Source organism: Crotalus tigris, unplaced genomic scaffold (genome assembly GCF_016545835.1).
Source record: "Crotalus tigris isolate CLP2741 ecotype Arizona unplaced genomic scaffold, ASM1654583v1 scf7180000018030.5226217, whole genome shotgun sequence".
In the NCBI taxonomy this organism is placed as follows: domain Eukaryota; kingdom Metazoa; phylum Chordata; class Lepidosauria; order Squamata; family Viperidae; genus Crotalus; species Crotalus tigris.
The window spans coordinates 1,487,163-1,505,972 of record NW_024096786.1 but is presented as its reverse complement, the minus strand read 5'-3'; the positions used below and the strand labels follow the sequence as shown (position 1 = coordinate 1,505,972).

General features: G+C 34.7%; 1 protein-coding gene across 5 annotated transcripts in view; it reads right to left on the bottom strand.

The window, feature by feature from the left end:
• Positions 1-1,275: 1,275 nt before the first annotated feature.
• ADGRG6 (adhesion G protein-coupled receptor G6) overlaps positions 1,276-18,810 on the bottom strand; it is a 96,859-nt gene continuing 79,324 nt past the window's right edge. For 4 of the 5 annotated variants that reach the window (XM_039346810.1, XM_039346809.1, XM_039346808.1 and 1 more), the window contains 5 exons: positions 17,961-18,075; positions 16,006-16,289; positions 12,704-12,805; positions 9,645-9,797; positions 1,276-4,174 (listed from right to left, as the gene is read on the bottom strand). In XM_039346810.1, the coding sequence (XP_039202744.1) occupies positions 3,996-4,174; positions 9,645-9,797; positions 12,704-12,805; positions 16,006-16,289; positions 17,961-18,075 (833 nt within the window). In that variant the 3' untranslated portion in view covers positions 1,276-3,995. Of the gene's footprint in view, positions 4,175-8,701; positions 8,749-9,644; positions 9,798-12,703; positions 12,806-16,005; positions 16,290-17,960; positions 18,076-18,810 lie in introns of all 5 variants that reach the window. The other variant, XM_039346812.1, reaches the window with a different exon arrangement.

Here is an 18,810-nt window from a genome sequence, read left to right as displayed (position 1 = left end):
ATTGAAAAATTCCTTCATATAAGCAATTATTTTCTAGTAACATATTACCTGTTGAGAGCAGGTAAAAACAAATACAGGTAAATTAGAAAAGGAGAAAGAACTGATAAAGACAAGAAGAAATAAAGACAGGAAGAGATAAGGGGGAACTTAAAGCATATTATTTATTTAGGTAGGTAAGATATTAAGTCAAAAGGGGGTGATCTTTTGGCTGCTTCCTTGGGACAAAGGGTATCAAAAGGTTATGAGGATTGTGGGGGGGAATGCATGGCAGTTTGCTGCAAATTCCCCCACAGTGTGTGAAGTGTGAAGGCTGCATCCTTAGCAGATAGTTTGAAGAACTCTGGCAAAGTTCCAAAATTTGGACTGGAAAGGTACAAGAAGCAGTTATGAGTAAAATGTTGCAAATGCAATACGACTTTAACATGGGCTGGTATGTAAACCAGGTCATTGAGAGATATATGATTGTGAGAAAGGTTTATGTTTATTGAATAAAGTGAAGAGATTTGAATCTTGGAATGCTTTGTGCAAGTATGGAGTTGAAGGTTGGTTACTAAATTCAGAAACAATGACAGATGCTGAAAACTTCCATGTGAATAAATGGTTCAAAACTGAGAACAGTGAATAATAATGTGCAACGTATGTTTATATATTTATGGATGAGTAAGAAATGCATGTGGCTGAATAAATTAAAAGTGAGCACACTTTTGGATTTTAATGTTACAATTTTAGCGTAACTGAAGCTACCTGAAAAGGGTGAGATATTTGCTTAAAATTATAATTTTGCATTATTTTGGAGGGTTAGAAAATAATGATCAGATTGTTTGCTTTTCTTCTCATCTTGAAATCCCTAACAATACATAAAGACGCTCTCCTCCTTATGTCATCCCTACTCTTTTCAATCAGATTCTCCTGTGACCCTAAGAAGGTCATTGGCAGAATTTAGAGCAGGGGTCCCCAACCCCTGGTCCGTGGCCCAGCACCGGTCTGCAGCATGCCAAAAACTAGTCTGCAAATAAGTGAAGCCCCATCTGCAGGATGCAAGCTGTACATAAAACCACGCCCCCTCCAGTCCGCGAAAAAACCTCTCTCCACGGAACCGGTCCCTGGTGCCCAAAAGGTTGGGGACCTCTGGTTTAGAGTTCCTGTCCTTCAGTGTCTGCTTTAATTCTTCCATCTCCAAATTCTGGTGAAGAAAGGTTACTTGGAAGGAATAGGTCATTCTCTGGCATTCCACCAAAGAATTTCATTGATCAGTTGCAAAGAATCAAGAGTCACTTACAATTTACATTTTTTTAATGACTTAGACTATTGATGTTACAATGTTTCTATAAATTGTATCACTAGTCCCTAAAAACTAATGTTTGAAATTATATCGGCATTTCCGTCATAAACAAAAGTTTACCCAATAAACTATACACATAGCAAATCCAACATGCAATATTCACACACACACACACACACACACACACACATCTCCCTATCACTTAAGGTTTGCATATAATTACAAATACTGCTAGTGTGCAGCTAAAATATGCTTGCATATTTTGAACCTCAGAAATAAATAAATATATACAAAGGAAGTTAAATTTTGCTGATAAGAAAATCAAATATTTATACAGAAAGATGATATGATAAAAGAAGAGCACTGGAAAAACTATCTGAAATAATTTTTTAAGGATTACTACATGGTAGTAAATGCAAAGAATATTCTTATTTGGCAAAAATATAGGCATATTTCACATTAATCTGGTCAGAAAAAAACATCTTAAGGGAAAACAAAACTATTACAATTTTCCTAATTAAAGCCCTATTTACCATTTTAATATTATTTACTTCCAATTACCATATACAGACATACATTTTCCCTTCTCATTTTGAATATTTTTATCCAAAATAAATGTTACATAAGCTATTTTCTGAAATCTATTAAGAAACATAAACTTACTAAGTTTTTAGAAAGCACATATGAGCAAAACATTCTTAGTAAAGCTGTTTGATCCCATCAGACTCTGATATAATTTGATGTCATAAGGAATCATTCACTCATATTAAGTTAAATTCTTAACCTGTGATAAATAATTCCTTTTAGGGATTATAAAACAAATTAAATAGTTTGAACTCAAGCAACTTTAGTAATAGAGCAACTTAGTTTGACAATTCTGATGGTGCAAATTAATAAATTGTAGTTGTTCAACAGCTATAATACAGATAAAGTTGAAATGTATTTTGAAAATAAACATGCAGAAAGTATTTTAATAGAAATAGGGAGAGAATCCTATGACTTGTCAGTGGTCAAATTTGCAGCTGTAATTCTGTACTAATTTTCCTTAAAGTAAGCCTCCAGGTATTCAGTTGGAATTACTTCTAAGAAGACATACTGGAGATTCTGCTATATATTACTGGGCGATTAAATAAAGTAGCACACACAGAAAGTTATTAAAGAATTGAGCAAGTGAAAAAATAGTTTTATAATTAGCATATAATTTTTGATTAATTTCATTCAAAGAGAATTTATATTTGTAAACAATGAATATAACACCCTTTCCTTTAAAGATGAGGCATACTGACTTTAGTAAATCTAAATAGAGGTGCTACAGAGTATATAATTACTATAATCTGTAATTCAAAATATTGTATGAAGGGATGCATAGATGGCATTACCATTATGCTTACATGAGTATCTTAATTGTTTCAGCAGCTGTGTGTATCTGAAATTATAAAGATTTCTTCTTAGGTATATTTCAATACACATCTTGGAAAAGAACTATCTGGGGAAAAGGTGTAAGAATTGATAGCATCTTGATTTGTACAGGTTAATAAACACTGCTCTTAAGGCATAAATCAATGGAAAACTTCCATGTTCCAGGCTGCAATTCTATCTATCTAAGGATGTGAAAATAAAGCAAATTAGGAAAAACTGATGGAAGTTTATTTATAATATTGGGTTGATTCAGAATTTCTATTCTTTGATCATGATAAAGATGCATAGCAATCGTGATATATTCAACTGCTCACTTTCTTTTGGTCTATAACTAGGCAAACTTTCAAGTTAACACAAAACACTTTGTTAAGCTCTTCCAATATCAAAGAAGCACACTTTAATACAGGGGTCTTCAAAGTTGGCCCTTTTATGGCTTGTGGACTTTAACTCCCAGAATTCCTCACCCAGGCATGCTGGCTGAGGAACTTTGGGAGTTGAAGTCCACAAGTCATAAAAGGGCCAAGTTTGAAGGCCCCTGCTTTAATACTTCTGCCATTAAAAAATAACAAAATAATAAATATGGCCCAGAGTTTGCAAGTAAGAGTTAAGATCAAGCGTACAATAATCTTTGAAACACTTTTGGTTTCTGTAATCAGGCACAAAAAAATATAAATTCACTAAAAATAGCTTTCCCTTGCCTTGTTCGTAGGAAAAAAAAAATCTATAAAATCTCCCATGACTTCTCCAGCATTGCAGAAGCAGACTTCTGCTTATGCCACAAGCAGAATAGGCTATCATCCCTCTTTACAGAGTAGATTTGGTCATATGAAACAAGGGGATCCATTATACCTGTGAACAAGCACAATTGGATAGCTCTCCCTGTGTAAGGCTACATATACACACAGACACACACAGAGAAGAACACTTGGGTTGATGTAACATCTTAATAGCATGATTTGAAAATATATTTGGAAGCTACAAGCTTTAGTTTTGGGCTTTTCAAGATTCTTAATTTTGCAAGATTATAGATGGGATTAATAAACATGTCACTGATAGATGCTTGAGAACTGTTGATGAGAGAACACCAGCATCAATACTGTGTCAGTGGAGAGAATTAATTAGATGTTCTGTTTCTCCAAGTAAGATACAGGTAGCTGAACAACTTATATAACTGGATAAAGCACAACACTTTAGCAGAGTCTGTATCTTCAGCCAGTCACCAAGTTCAACACTTAATAATCTTAATAATCTTCATTCTGTTTGTTGATTTCTCTTCTTCCAGATATCCAGATACTCAGAATTTTGTACTGTGGCTCAGGGAGTCTGACATGATCATGTTTCTATAGAAATTGTCTGACTGAGTATTGTAGTAACCTTTCACTTTGTCAATGACTTGGTGAACTGGGATGATTGACGTCTGTTCCATGTCCACTTGGATGTATTTTGTTGAAGGCTTGTCAAGAAAAACATTGTCTGATTAAAAACAAGACAAAACAAAACAGGTCAGTAATTTTGAAAACAAAGTTTACTGCCAAGAGGATGACCTCAGACAACCCCTTATACAGTATATAATAACCTTTTATTTTTGTTCCAAAGTCTGATTTTCTTTCTATAATCCATACCATGAATATGTAAGCTGTCAGTCTGATAGTTACAATAGACTTTACATTGCACATTAAAGTTTTTCTTTTAATATTTTCTTATAAAATTAAGTCATTTTGAGAAGTTTTAAGGAGTAAAATGTGTGTGCGTGAGAGAATGTCTAAAAGGTGCAATGAGTGTCTTAAAGTCTTAAGATACAAATTTCATCTGTATAATCTGCCTGAAAAATTCAGCCCCACTGATCCTCTCAGAACTGTAAATTAGTAAGGCTGGACTGTATGCACACCACACTTTTGTGCTCCTGATTTATCTAGAAGTACAAATCAAATTTTGCTGCTTTAGCCTTCGTGATCTGAAATTTAGCATTTCTAAGCTGACCTACATGGTTACTGAAATAATGTCATCGGCATTATTGAAGCCGTGATATCAAACTGCAGTAATCTGACTCACAATTAAATGCTTTTGGGTATAAGCATTAGTCTGTTTTTGTAATGGGAACATGATCATGATGGTGCTCTATAGAACAGGATTCAAGATAATTTCACACAAACAATCAGCTTTGAATGTACGAACCAATTCAGAATAAGGACAAGAGAAAATACATCTCATTAAGAGTGATGCCAGAAAGGGGAAAGAAGTTCATTTTTTACTACTGAATTGCTGAAATGAGGAAATCATAAAATGGCTACAGGTTTCATCATTTTTAGATTCAGCTTATTATGTCCTGAAACAAGATTTTGAGTGTGTTCCTCACTATCAATTTACATTCATATTCCATTTTGTTTATGCACATAGACAGTGTTATCTACATTGAAATGAATGTCAAGCCCATGTGCCAACCCCTGGAGATGCAGAATCTATAGATACAGGTTTTTATTTATTTATTATTCATCTCTCTTTCAGAGTGATTCTGCTGCATCTAAAGGTGACATTTCTTCAAACTGTAAAGAACGTACAGAATTGACAATGGAAGTCACAGCTTCATATTCTTTTTTATAACAGGCATCATCTCTCACCCTCTGTTATGCTATGATCATATTGTGTTTTTTTTTTCTCTTAATGACCTTGTAATCCCTTGCATCAGGGTGGAGTTGGGACGCTTGAAAGACGCTTGAAAGACATTTACTGACCGGATGTCCTTCCTAACACCTAAACGGAGTTCACAGCAGACAATAACTCATTGCACCCAGAAACAGAAATATCTGCTGCTATCTAGTATTGAACTCACAGCCTCCTGATTGTGAGGTGAGAGCTCCATCTCTAGGCCACCACGCTTCTCACATTGTGTGTTTCCATTATACTGTACAAAATCAGCTGGCATGGCTATTCACAACAAAATATTCCATATCATTATTGTAATTAGAGATTATTGGCAGAACTGAAATTTACAAATTTACAAAATTAGGAGAAGCAGTTTCCAGCATGCATTCTTTTCAAGGGTACCAAAATGCACTTCATTAATACATTTTTGAAAAAGAAGAATAATGTTTAAATGCATTTTGTGTGAACTGGGTTGTTTTCAATGTAGAGTTTAACCCAGAAAGAAGAATGTGTGGTTAAATATATGTGAAAGTAATATTGAATCATCTCTCATTATTATATAGAATAAATGGTATTACTTATTACCTAAAAAGAGAAGGAACTTAGTAACATATTTTTTTTCTACTAAAACTAAGATATATAATTTTGACCTGGGAGCAATAAATGTCTATAACAACACTGACAGAGTTTACTGAATTTCTTTTCAGTAATGCTTAGTAGGTAAAATATATTGTTTCAGACATTGGCAGAGATATACTATGACATAATCAGGATTGACTCAAATATCAACTGAGTTCAGTCAGCTGTGTTCATCCTGGTAACTTCAACTTCAAGCATACCTAGGACAAACTTTTGAGTAAGATACTAACAGAAGACTAGAAGGTTCAAGACAGTAAGCAGCTTTGCTAATCTAAATGTGACCATTAGATGTTCCTCTTCATGTGCAATTAAACACATTATTTTTAAACATATCTAATGAATAGGATTTTACCTGCTAAATTCTTTCCACAATTGTATGTTACTATTGAATATTGAATATTATATTTATGCAAAAGTTTAATATTCCTTAAACCATTTAGCATTCATTTACCCAAACAAGCAACTATATAAAATTTAAATTGGTCATAAGTATAAACAAGAGGAAAGGATTCCTCAATCTTTTCTGACAATAATGTATAGCTAAAATTAAGATTTAAATTAGAATTACTTATGAAATGCAAATGAAGAAAATGTAAATTGCACAGAGTTTTTTTAACATGGAAAAAAGCATAGGCATGCTAAAATGTAGCCAGAATGATTTTTTTTTTTGCAAACATTCTTATATGGCAAAGCAAATGGTTTACTTTGGTTTTGTTGTACAGTTATTTATTGCATGTTACATTATATGTATTTATTCAATATGAATCTATGATTTAAGGGCTAAAGCAGCTTTCCTACAGTGTTTAGGGTTTGGGGGTTTAGAAGGAAGTTCAATACAAAGAGATAAACAGAGATATGAAATAAGCCATAGCATGAAAAATATAGAAAAGTTTTCCCCTTCAGTCTATTGGAGGTCGAACGGAGTGAATAAGACAGCAAAACAGCATCTTCTGCTGAAATGTGCAAAAGCAAATTTAGAAGCTCATTAACAGCTCATTAACCCGAGGAGTGGATTATAAAATCTTTTTATTCATAAATACAGCAGTTACTTACTTAAATAACCACACTTTAATCCATAATCCATGTAGTTCTACAAATATTGATGAATTGCAATTCCCAGCAGCCTCAGTCATGCTGGCTAATGGTAAGGGATGCTGGATTCTGTAGCTCGGCACCATTAGCAAACAATCTTTCCAAGGAAAGCTTCACTTTCCAAGGAAGACCCATTAATTCTTCCCCATCCCATCATTAGAATGTACTTTCAAGTCTCCAACAAAAGCAGAGAACAGAGGATTTCACAAATCCCTCATCAGTCCTTCAAAAGTTAGCCAGGTTTGTTGCACATCCTTCCCTTTGATCTTTTAGCCCTAATAATGGCCTCCAATGGGCTCTTTCCAGCTCTCATCTTAAGGGAACTTCCAAGCCACCTGTCTAGCCTTCCATGCTACATTGCAGTCCTATTTCTTAGATAGTCTGCTAATTCATGTTCATCTCTATCATGGCCCCAGGTTATTTGGAGTGATGTAATAAATTTCTTCTTCTCCTCTTCCTTTAGAGAGGGAATAGCTTTATTCCTCCTAATCCATGTGTGAAATGGGGTGGGAGGAATAGAGAACTGCAGTGTTGACTCTTCCTTCCAGTTCTTCTTCTTCAAGCAGGTGGTGAGGGCGGAGCCAAAGGGAGGCAATCAGCCTTGCTCATTCATATCCACCATAGAAAGGAATGTATTGCAGCAATTCAGTGATGTGGTGATGTTCCAGTCCTTTCATAAGTTCACCTCTCCCTCACCATCTCCCTCATCAGGCTTTCCCAACTCCTCCCTTTTCTCTCTCCTCCCTCAACTCAGCTCCCTCTTCTCCATCCGGGTAGCTGGAGACTCCTTCGGCTGCTGATGCAAAACAGCTTGATCCACTTCCAGATGCCATCCCCATGACCACTTCTCCTAACCAGATTGAGAAAGGTGGACCATTCAGGAAGGGGGATGTTTGTAATGCCTGCTCCCTTTCTTGGAGGCTAAAACTGAATGACTGGAGTATGAACATGTGCATGCTTAATAGTTATATATTACAGTGAATTCAAAGGCAGTATGGCTTAAACCAACTGTCAGGGACCAATATTTGAAGAAGACAATTCCCTCATTTCCTACCTATAAGCTTTATGGGATGTCTCTGTTGGTCACTGTATGATAGCTGAATCCAGCAGAATTCATTCTACTTTCATTAGATTGGCTAAACATTAAAATAAATGCTGAATCATTTATACTGTCTGTGTTCACTGCATATTTTAAAAATCTAAGTAAGTTGCTAACTGAAAGCTTTTTCTAATGCTCTGAAAAAAGTTCAGCGTCAGAGAATACAGTAATTTCTTGCAGACATTATTATAAATTAGGTGAATCACTTTAGTGGTGTTTTTTTATTTTCTTCCTGTCAGTTACTATACCAATTTTAGAGACACCTAACAATATGCATTTTATGAAGCACATTGGATGCTTACCTCAAACAATCCTGAATGTTTCATTTTTATGCTAACCGTAATCAAAAGCACTCTTGTGTCCCAAATTATAGTCAGCCAGAATTAATGACAGAGAAAGATGCACAATATAGAATGAAGCAATGTGTATGATTAGTTAATCTTTTTCTGTTGATTCAAACTTCATGCAAGTGTCCTTATGCAAGCGCTTGGAAATCATGCATTCAGCAAATGTGATGTACACTTTACCTTGAATGTTCGACCACTGGTGAGGATATGTTCTTAGAAGACATTATCTATACCATAAACATATGAGCAGCTGAATCAATTTTGGAGAACAGTGAAATAGTTCAATAATTACTTGGAAATATCCACCACCATACAAATTACTAAACTATGATTAAATATGAGTACAACATATCAATCGAATAACTGCATTTTACACAAATGTACTCAAGCAGTTAATAGTTAATACAAAATGAAAAATTAAATTGTGCTTTATAAATTTTGCACATAACACAAACATATTGTTGTTGTCATTTATACTAAAAAGAGACCAATAAGCTGTATCATGACCAAGGATAAATATTCACGTACAGATACTTAAAGGAAATCTACTATGTAAAGCAGAACTTCTACGAATAAAGCTTTAATCCACAACAATACACCAAATTAGTTAGTTAGGGTGATTCATATTTAATGGATCACTGAAAAGACTGCTTACAATTAACGCAATGAGGTGTTATATGCCAATAATTATAAACACTTTTAAACACTTCCAGAGAAATTTTTTATTGCGCTCAATTTTTTAAACTGTAAACAGCCCAGAATTACTTAAGTGTGATGGGTGGTGTAGACATTTGATGAGTAAAATAAATAAAAATTAAAATAAATGTTACTGTGCACAATGTCTTGTTGAAAAGTACCAAAAATCTTACTATGTTTTAGACTTAGATAAGCCTTAGCTTTTGGTAATCCTAAAGATAATGCAATAGCCTGGGTGGCTTGAGGCCTATATATTTCACTTGAATGGGCTGTTGAAAAAAAAACAGCATTGAAGTAGATGAATCCCAGCCAAATTCTGGTTAATTCCTATGGATGCACAGTTGCATAACTTATCTAAGGTAAAGCAAGCTATTCCAGTAGATACTTCATTTTAAAGTTAGACTTTTTCATATTGAAAACTACTGACCAGAATGGCTGTTCCTTTTATGGTAGGTGTTTGATGTGGATTTGGATTTTGAAGTCAGATATGTTGAATTGGAACCAATAGAACTGGAAGATAAGGATTTTCCCAGATTGTCTGAACTCTTCTTTATTATATTAGTTGCTGTTTTACTCCAGTCTGAAAATAAATGAGAGCAAAAGGGGCTGTGATTGCATACCAGCTGGAAATAACGATTCAGACCTTAAAAGTAAAGAAATGGAATTAAAGAAAACGCAAATCATTTTCATTTCCCCCCCCCCCAGTGTACTTATTACCCTTTATTATGCAAATCATTCCCCAGTGCATTTCCTTTGGGTTGAAAATATGGGGAATTCATATGTGCAGTGACAAACCATGTTAATGATATCATTCATGTTTAACATCTGAAATTATTCCCACCCTGTCACTAATATAAGTATTTCTTGTTTCGCAAGGCTTGGGGAGGGAGGGAGGGGATGTGTAACTGGTGAGAGATGCATGGCGAGGCTCAGGGAGGTACTGGGGTCTGTGAGGGTGATGCAACAAGCCTCAGGAAGGGTGTGCCAGGCAGGTGCAGCAAGGAGGGGGAGGTTGTGCAGTGGTTCCTGAATAGCCTGCAAGGTGCAAGGGAGGAGGAGCTAGGGAAGATGTGTGGGTAGTGGAGACTTACTCCAGTGACTTGCAACCTTCACTGCCAGTTTCTCCACTGACTTTTTGGGGAAGCCATCAGGAAAGGTCATACACGGTAATCAGATAACCGCAGGGTATTACAACTGGTCATAAGTGCAAGTGGTTGCCAAACACCCAGATCATCATCACATGATCACGGGAATCCTGGGATGGTCAGAACTCTGAGGATCAATTGTAACCACCCTTCATTCAGCACCGTCATAACTTTGAACGGTTTCTGAATGAATAGTTATATGTTGAGGATTACCTGTATGCACAAAGATGGAGAAATACTGAACTACCCACAATGGAAGAATGGATTGTGAAGATGGCAGAACTAACAGAAATGGCAAAAATTACCTGTTTGGTCAGGGTCAAAACAATTAAGTACTTTTATTAAAGACTGCAAACATTTTATGAAAATGGGAAAAAAGAGAAATGGTGATTTCTGGATTTGATAATTGTAAAAAGACTGAATAAGGGATGGAGGACTATTGCAATGTTCTGTAGGGAGGAAAGATAATGAGTTTGTAACTGCTGTAAAGAAATGTGGAAGTAGCTTCTTTAACTATCTTTTTTTCCCCTTTAACTCTATTTTTTCTGCACATGTTCTTTTCTCTTTTTTCCTTTATTTGCTTTTAGCTATGTAAAAACCTTTAATAATTTTTTTTAAAAAATGCAAATATTCTCTAAATGCAACCACTAAATAATGACTTTCTGAATCAAGGTTCTGTATGATTACATCTGAAACTGCAATTTAGTTTAGTTTAATTAATTAATTTTGATTTAAAAGGAAACACAGGTGAGGTGAGGTGAATTTCACTATTGTGATGAAGAGTCCTAAATTTTAACTAGATGTTTTTAAAAGACATATGCAAATGATGCTTTTAGTTCCTATTGAACCATGCAATACTGTAGAACACAGAGAACCTCTATGATAAACTATTTCAAGATCCTTTATGCTTCTGACTCATACCCTTTCCTCTGCCAGCTTTCAAACATACAGAAGAAATTATTCAAACATATATTCACCAACGTAAGTCAGAGAAATATATCCATCTGTCCAGTACATAAACATGAATGTTTCTCATTAGGTAGACTCAAGGGGTTCAAATGTTTGTAGGCAACTAGTCTCCTTGAACTGGATGAGGCTATAAACAATATTTTTTAAGCTACAGAGACAATTTTAAAAAGATTCAGAGCAATTAAAGGTTGTTTCAACTCTAAGCATGGCTACAGCCATTTTCCTTCTCATTCTAGGTTGCCACATAGACCGGAGGGAGGAGGGGGTTACCCAGGTGCTTCGTTAGTCAAAATAATTCTTTATCCCTTGGGAACCAAGGTCACTGGCTGCCCCCAAGACTGCAGGCTGGGCATTGCGTAAAAAGCCCGCCGAGAAGATGTATTGGGGAACGTAGTTGCTTGCATAGTTTTATGGGTGGGATTTTTAAACTTTGTATTGGGGAATTGTTATGTGTGTATCCAGACTTGGTTTCATATCTCCGATTCTCAGCCTAGGAAGCCTGTGTTGTCGGAGAAATGTTTCTATCATTATGTGGCCAACATGAAAATATGGAACACAGTCACCTTTCCCACCAAAGCGGTATCTATTTATCTACTTGCATTTGCATGTTATCGAACTGCTAGGTTGCAGGAGCTGAGGGGAGTATCGGGAGCTCACCTCGTCATGTGGCGCTTGGGTCTCAAACCCGAGCAATCAGCTTTCCAACAATGGAAAGCAATGGAAGTATATAATTATGCAAACCCTTCCTGGTAACACTATCACAGAAGATCCTTTTAAATTCTGCTTACTACTAAAAATCCATTACATACATACAATAACTAGAAAGTTAAATAAGAAATCTGGAAAGTTGGTAAGGGCAAATAACTTAATATAACTGCCAAGAAAATTACAAGGACATTTCTGTAAGTAACCCATTTAAAATGAAGTAGATTTTGGTTTAATAATGAGTAGAACTGATGTTAATTAAAGTAACAAATCATAGAATAAAATGACAAGTATACAGTACATGGGTCTTGTTCATTTATCTACTAAATGGAAATTCTGCCAGACTTATGAATACATATATTTAATTCGGTGAAAGCGAAGATAAAAGGATCTAAGCAATTGCTCTGTTTCAGGCTTTGTTTTCTAATATCTCCTCAAACATTTACATAAACGTTGCAAGGAAACACTTATTCTTTGAAATAACATCATTTGCAGAAATGGCACATTCTCAATTTTCTGGTAGACAGTTTCTATTAAATATCTCAGAAAGTTGCGCTTATCAGGTCCTAGCAGGTCAGCACATGGATGAAAGATTACCTTATAATGTATATTTTAGCTTTATGGGCTCAATTAAGAGAGAAGAATTACAAACGGTAGTTCATATTACCTGAGTTATCCGCCAGCCTGAATCGTCCACAACATAGATGCCTTCTCCATTGCTTTTGTACATTTTCTTTCATTGCACAGTGGAATATAAATATAAATAAACCTGAAAAGGAAAATAGTCATAAAAATCTAATGTTTTATTAAATAAGATTAAAATACACACACACACACACACACACAAATACCTTTGGTTTATGAAATAGTGTATATGATATTTAGATATACACCTTCACTAATTATTACTCATGTGTAAATCAAACCAAACTGATTCAGAGTAAGGTAGAAGTTCTAATATAATATATTAATATAATATATTCTAATACATTAGAGCAGGGTCCCCAAACTGTTCAATCCCTTCATGAAGTTTCAGATTGTTCATCAATCTCCAAATTTTTATTATACAAAAATAATTTAATAAATATTACTTTAATGAATGGTTCTATGAATAATAACAGCAACAAACAGTCCTATTGACCTTTGGGAATCAATACTGAGCACAGTTAGAGAGACCACCTCATTTTTAAGCCAAACTGGTTAATATATGAATGACCTCCAATCAAGAAAACCCTGGGCACATGTCCTTTCTCCAGTGGTCTTCCAAATTTCTCTCATTAGTCCCCTACTCATGCTGATGCTGTATCTTTAATGGTGACATTAAATAGGAGAAAACAAAGCTTTATTGAGCGTTACTGTTATTTCCCTGATGCCATTTATGCTTAGTCCTAATACTGCTGCACTTCAGATTCCATCTGTCCCTGCTCTTATAGCACCATTAGCAAGGGATCAATCACAGTAGAAGTGCCAGGAAGAAGGCAAATTTGAATGCTGAAGTTGGACGGACCTGGAATCTGGGACAAGCATGTATCGATGTGGAGTGTGGTAAATCACTTTAAATATTATTTTGCTTGGGTTAAAATGTTTAATTTGCATGTTATATAAACAGCAGGAAGACTCAAGACTTTCCTAATCCAGAAATATATGTGTTATTATCTTGTCTATTATTACATCCATTTGGAGGTAGAGGTAGAAGATGAATGACATACAGTAGCATGTTCACATTATTCTGCCTTACTTGTTGGTTCCAAGGGAATTTTGCAATGGACATTCCATAAGCTGGCAATTGTTATATTGTTATCCCATTTTTAAAATAATCTTATTTTATTCCAGTTAATTATATTAATGAAACAGAAAATGTACTTTCTTTTTTTTAATGACAAGATACTTCAAATGTATTTATTAATTATTCTAACAAATACTACTCCTTCCATTTTATTAATTTAAAAATACTATTAACACTTCTCTATTTCTCTCTTTATTTTAAAAAAAATCCACATCTGTACTTCAAGATTCTATGGCATGTCTCTATAGCACACTGTATATGTAGATTAACATTCACTTTATGTGTTGCCAATTGGTGCTGAAGATGGAATATACAAACTGGTAAAGAAAAACAAATGTATAGAATTAGAACATGACATTATTAATATACAGCTATCCGGAATTGAATAGGGAGAGTAATCAGATTCATAATTTGATTCAGACTACATAATTTGATTCTAACCATTACATTTTGGATAGTTTATACACTATTCATATTACTGACTTATACACAGGTTGTACACATGAAATGAAAGATCTGTTGCATGATTTTTCTCTAGCATGTGGCCTTTTTATTGCATATCTCTATTCAGTTATAATTGTATTCAGGTATATTGATAAGCAGGTCAGAACAATTTCGTAAACAAGAATACAGCTATATAAGTGGGTACCTAGGATGCATTACTGTAAATTGCTTAATATGAAAAAAAAAAACCTGTTCAACTTGTAAATCAAGTTTTTTTCCCTTTTAATTCCTTCAACTAATTAACACAGGCTGCTATTAGGGCTGTTTGCTAAACTGGAAACTTTCTTCTTCCTAAGAACAGTGGATTCTTTGAAAAATGCATAAATGTTGAATTTGTTTTGGAACTCTTCATTGGATTTCCAAGAACAAATTTTAATTATTCATCTGGATTTTGGATAAGAACCCAGATTCCATGACCTTACTGGCAAGAGTTCTCAAGCAATTCCAAAAAAATCAAGTATGGGGATAGTCCTGATGAATACCTTTTAGTTCAATATTTTCTTAATGAAATCTTTGCAGTCTTTGTAAAACTGCACCAATTCAAGTTTCCTATTACATATGAGAGATGTTTTTGACAACACCCTTGGAAAAGCAATGGCATGAAATAAAATTGGGAGTATCTTGGGTAGAAAGGTAAATGACTGAAAAAAACAAATGGAGAACTGATAGTGTGAAAAAAGATCCCTTTTTAAATTGGCCTTTTTCTGCTACAAAAATTTACTCCAGTCTGCTAAAGGGGAAGTGATATAAGCTTGATAATCTAAACCATAACTAAATTTAAATATTATTAAAACAAAGCGACATATTGTCTACATATTTCAAAATCTGGGATTTTTTTTGAGATAATTTAGTATTTGCATCCTTTAGCTGCTCCTATATAATAAACAAATGAACAAAAATAATGAACTTCTTATAATATAATAATATCTTATAATACATTTCCCCCTTTTTATTCTCTCCAAACTAGTGGAATAATACAAAGAAATTGTGTAAAAGGGTTCAGGATCTGTTTACTAGCAAGATAACATTCTGAAAGCCAATTAGAATTGGGCCAAATTTTGATATGGCAAAAGATGGCAAAAAAAAAAAAAAATCAAATAAAAATGAGCTACAGAGAGAAAAATCAGAAACAATTTCCTCAATCAACTCTATGGGTCATGGCTTAGAACAAGAACCACCAATTCAGTCTAAACTCCCCTCCCCTTCCTATTTCAACAATAAGGAACATTTTAGGCTTAATTTTGGAGTGTATTGTTAAGTCTAAATTAGATATTTTGAATAAGTTTCAAGTTGGAAAGCAGAAAAGTGCCAATTCTATATTTCTTACTCCAAAATCTGGATGAATTACTTTCTTGAAACAATAAGAACATGCTCCTAGTGTAAGTTGGAGAACATTTCTAGTTCCAAAAAAATTCTATTGACCGTGATATGATGTTTCTGAATTCTATTATCATCAATTGTTGTCATGTGATTCTTTACTATTTATGCTGTATAGTTGTTACCATTGATATCATTTGTGTGTGTGTGTGTGTGTGTGCACATGTGTGAGTGCATGTGCTTACATCTACAAATCTTAAGCACATTGAATCTGTTAAGAGTGCTACATGATGCATATACTATACCTGTGAATCTGTGTTAGGTTATTATTGATATTGTTTTTCCAAAACATTCCTACTCACCTTGCAATGAGTTGGTAATACAGAAGAGATACACAAAAGGAAGATATACTGGCCCCCAGGCAAAAAAAGCAAAACCCCAAGTCATGCCTAAGAGGAAGGTCAGGCTAATAACACTACGAAGGTTCCTCAGGATCTCTTCCCGCATAGTCCTATTGGTCCGTTTGCCATTTCGTCCACATATTTGCATCATCACCACAACAAACATGGCAATGTTCATGAGGAACATGATTCCAAAGTAGCCAACACAAGTCACGTAAAATACAACCGTGCTTTTAATCCAGCAGCTATAAAAAAAAGTATTAATTCTACATTATTGTCATGTTACAAAATTGGTTGTCTATTAATTCTGGTTGCTTTGGGCTACTTTAAACTAAAGTATTGGGCTTTAGCTATTACTTCTCCAAACTTGTATATCAGGGTAATGCAGGACTAGTAAATGATCAGACAAATTCAGAATCAGTTATTCTGTACTTCTAGATACTTCAAATATTGCCACAATCGCCTCAGTGAAGATTAAATGTTTCTCTGACCAAACCTGAAAGCACTTAAAATCTTTTGCTTCTTTTGAGCCATTAAATTAATGTACAAACAAACTCTGGTTCCCTGAAATCTTTCTGAAGAAGTTCAATATCCAGCTAGGTATTGTCCCAAATGTAAACATTCCTAATTATATAATCACCTCTGCATTAAAAAACTACACCCTGAATATTTATTGACCTCAAATTTAGACAATATGAAAACATCCTACGAACAATGAATATTCACAGAATGCATGGTTATTTCACCAGGAACATGTTTGTTTGTATTGGAATGAAAAATTCAAATAAATGTCACATAAACATACATTTTATGAGTAAAGTTTTCAGTCTAAAAGCATATAAATGAGAGTCAATCCCTTTGATTTCAATGGAGATTAACTCCAGAAGGAGCAGAACTAATAAATTCTATGTCATAATGCTGGTATTATACAGGTAATCCTCAACTTACAACTTCACTTAGTGACCGTTCAAAGATACAACAGCACTGAAAAAAGTGACTGATGACTGTTTTTCACACCTACAACCCTTGCAGCATCCCTGTGGTCACATGATCAAAATTTTGGATGCTTGGCAGCTGACTCATATTTACGAGTTTCAGTGTCCTGGGATCATGTGACTCCCTTTTGTGACATTCTGACAAGCCAAGTCAATAAGGAAGCCAGATTCACTTAACGGCTGTGTTATTAACTTAACTGCAGTGATTCACTTAACAACTGTGGCAAGAAAGGTCATAATATGGGCAAAACTCGCTTAACAACTGTCTCACTTAGCAACAGAAATTTTGGACTCAATTATGGTCAAGGACCTTTCATAGCCATTTCAGCAATAAACTCATAAAGCGAAGATAAAAAAACATAACTACCTTCATTTTAAATCATTTATGCACGTGTTCGGAAAGTTGAGCTTATCAAATGAGCAAAGTGAAGCAAAGTACATTCATGTAAATGCCACACATGCACTAACCTAAATTAATGGTTTCTACTAAATGTTTCCAGAAGAATCATCACAATTACTTTTCACATAGTAAAAACTAGAATTCTAACACAAAAAATTGTAGCACTGAATTACTAAAATATTATTCATCATTGCCACAGTTCAAGTACGACAATAATGTCCATGAGAACATGTCCTCCCTTAGTAAGTTAGGAAATTGCATAAGCGAAGCATGTCTCACTAAATAATGCTTCTTCCTCATCCAACATCTAGAATTACTTGTGTTACATTTTAACAAAAGTGGAAAGCTTACTTAACTGGCTCCTTGGATGGAAGAGGATCATGACAAATTTGCTTTTATTGTATTTGCCTTTACTACCATCATATCAGATACATATTCTTATTGGATTTACATCATTTTAAAAATGATTTAAAAGCATGTACTAGGGTGTCTGCATCATTATGTTTTAACCTAATACTTACAAGTTATCTCCACCTTGTTCCTTATTATTTTTGTCATCCAGAATGTTGTTGTAAATATTATTTGTATTTGCATGGGTGCTTGCTAGAATAATAATCACCACCAATGCTGGTAAACCTGCATTAAAATAAAACACAGCAAAAGGAAGTTTTATAAACCTATAATAACCCATCTGTTGTGAATGTAAACTGCAGATTCTTACATACAACCTTCATGAGTACACATGGATCTTCATCATGCAGATTTTGTTATCTCCTATGGGACTTGGGATTTACTTGCCATGGGGGAGGAAAGGCTGAACTCTCTGAGCCAGGCATGTAAAACTCGCAATGTCACGTGACATCGCGCGATGTATTGTGACTTTCCCCCCATTGCCAGCAATGGGGTGGGTGCGGTTTCAGTATGATGCATCTGGCCCGTGGGCCGGCATCTTGACATGCCTGCTCTAAGCACTGTATTTATATGCTACGTGAATGACCAGAAGGTGATTCTACATTTTGCCTATTTAATCAGAAAGAAAGGATAGAGTGTAAGAGCCCTATCTCTCTCAAAGCACTGGAATGAAATATGTATGTCAGGGGAGGCACCTTCATAAAATTGATGGTGTTAGAAGGAAATACCAAGATGCTACCAAGATGGTACCTCAAAGCAGAGGCTTAATAAGGGTGTGATGACATGAGATGTCTGGAAAAAGAGGTAGGACCTCCAGCCTTGTGAACCTTGTAAACCTCAGCTATCTGCTACACCATCTAATAGAGCAAATTAATGCAACAGTGGCTTTAAAATCAATTATCAATATTTCTAATATTTCTTTTTCCTAGTTTCATCCATTTTCAAATACTCAATGTAACT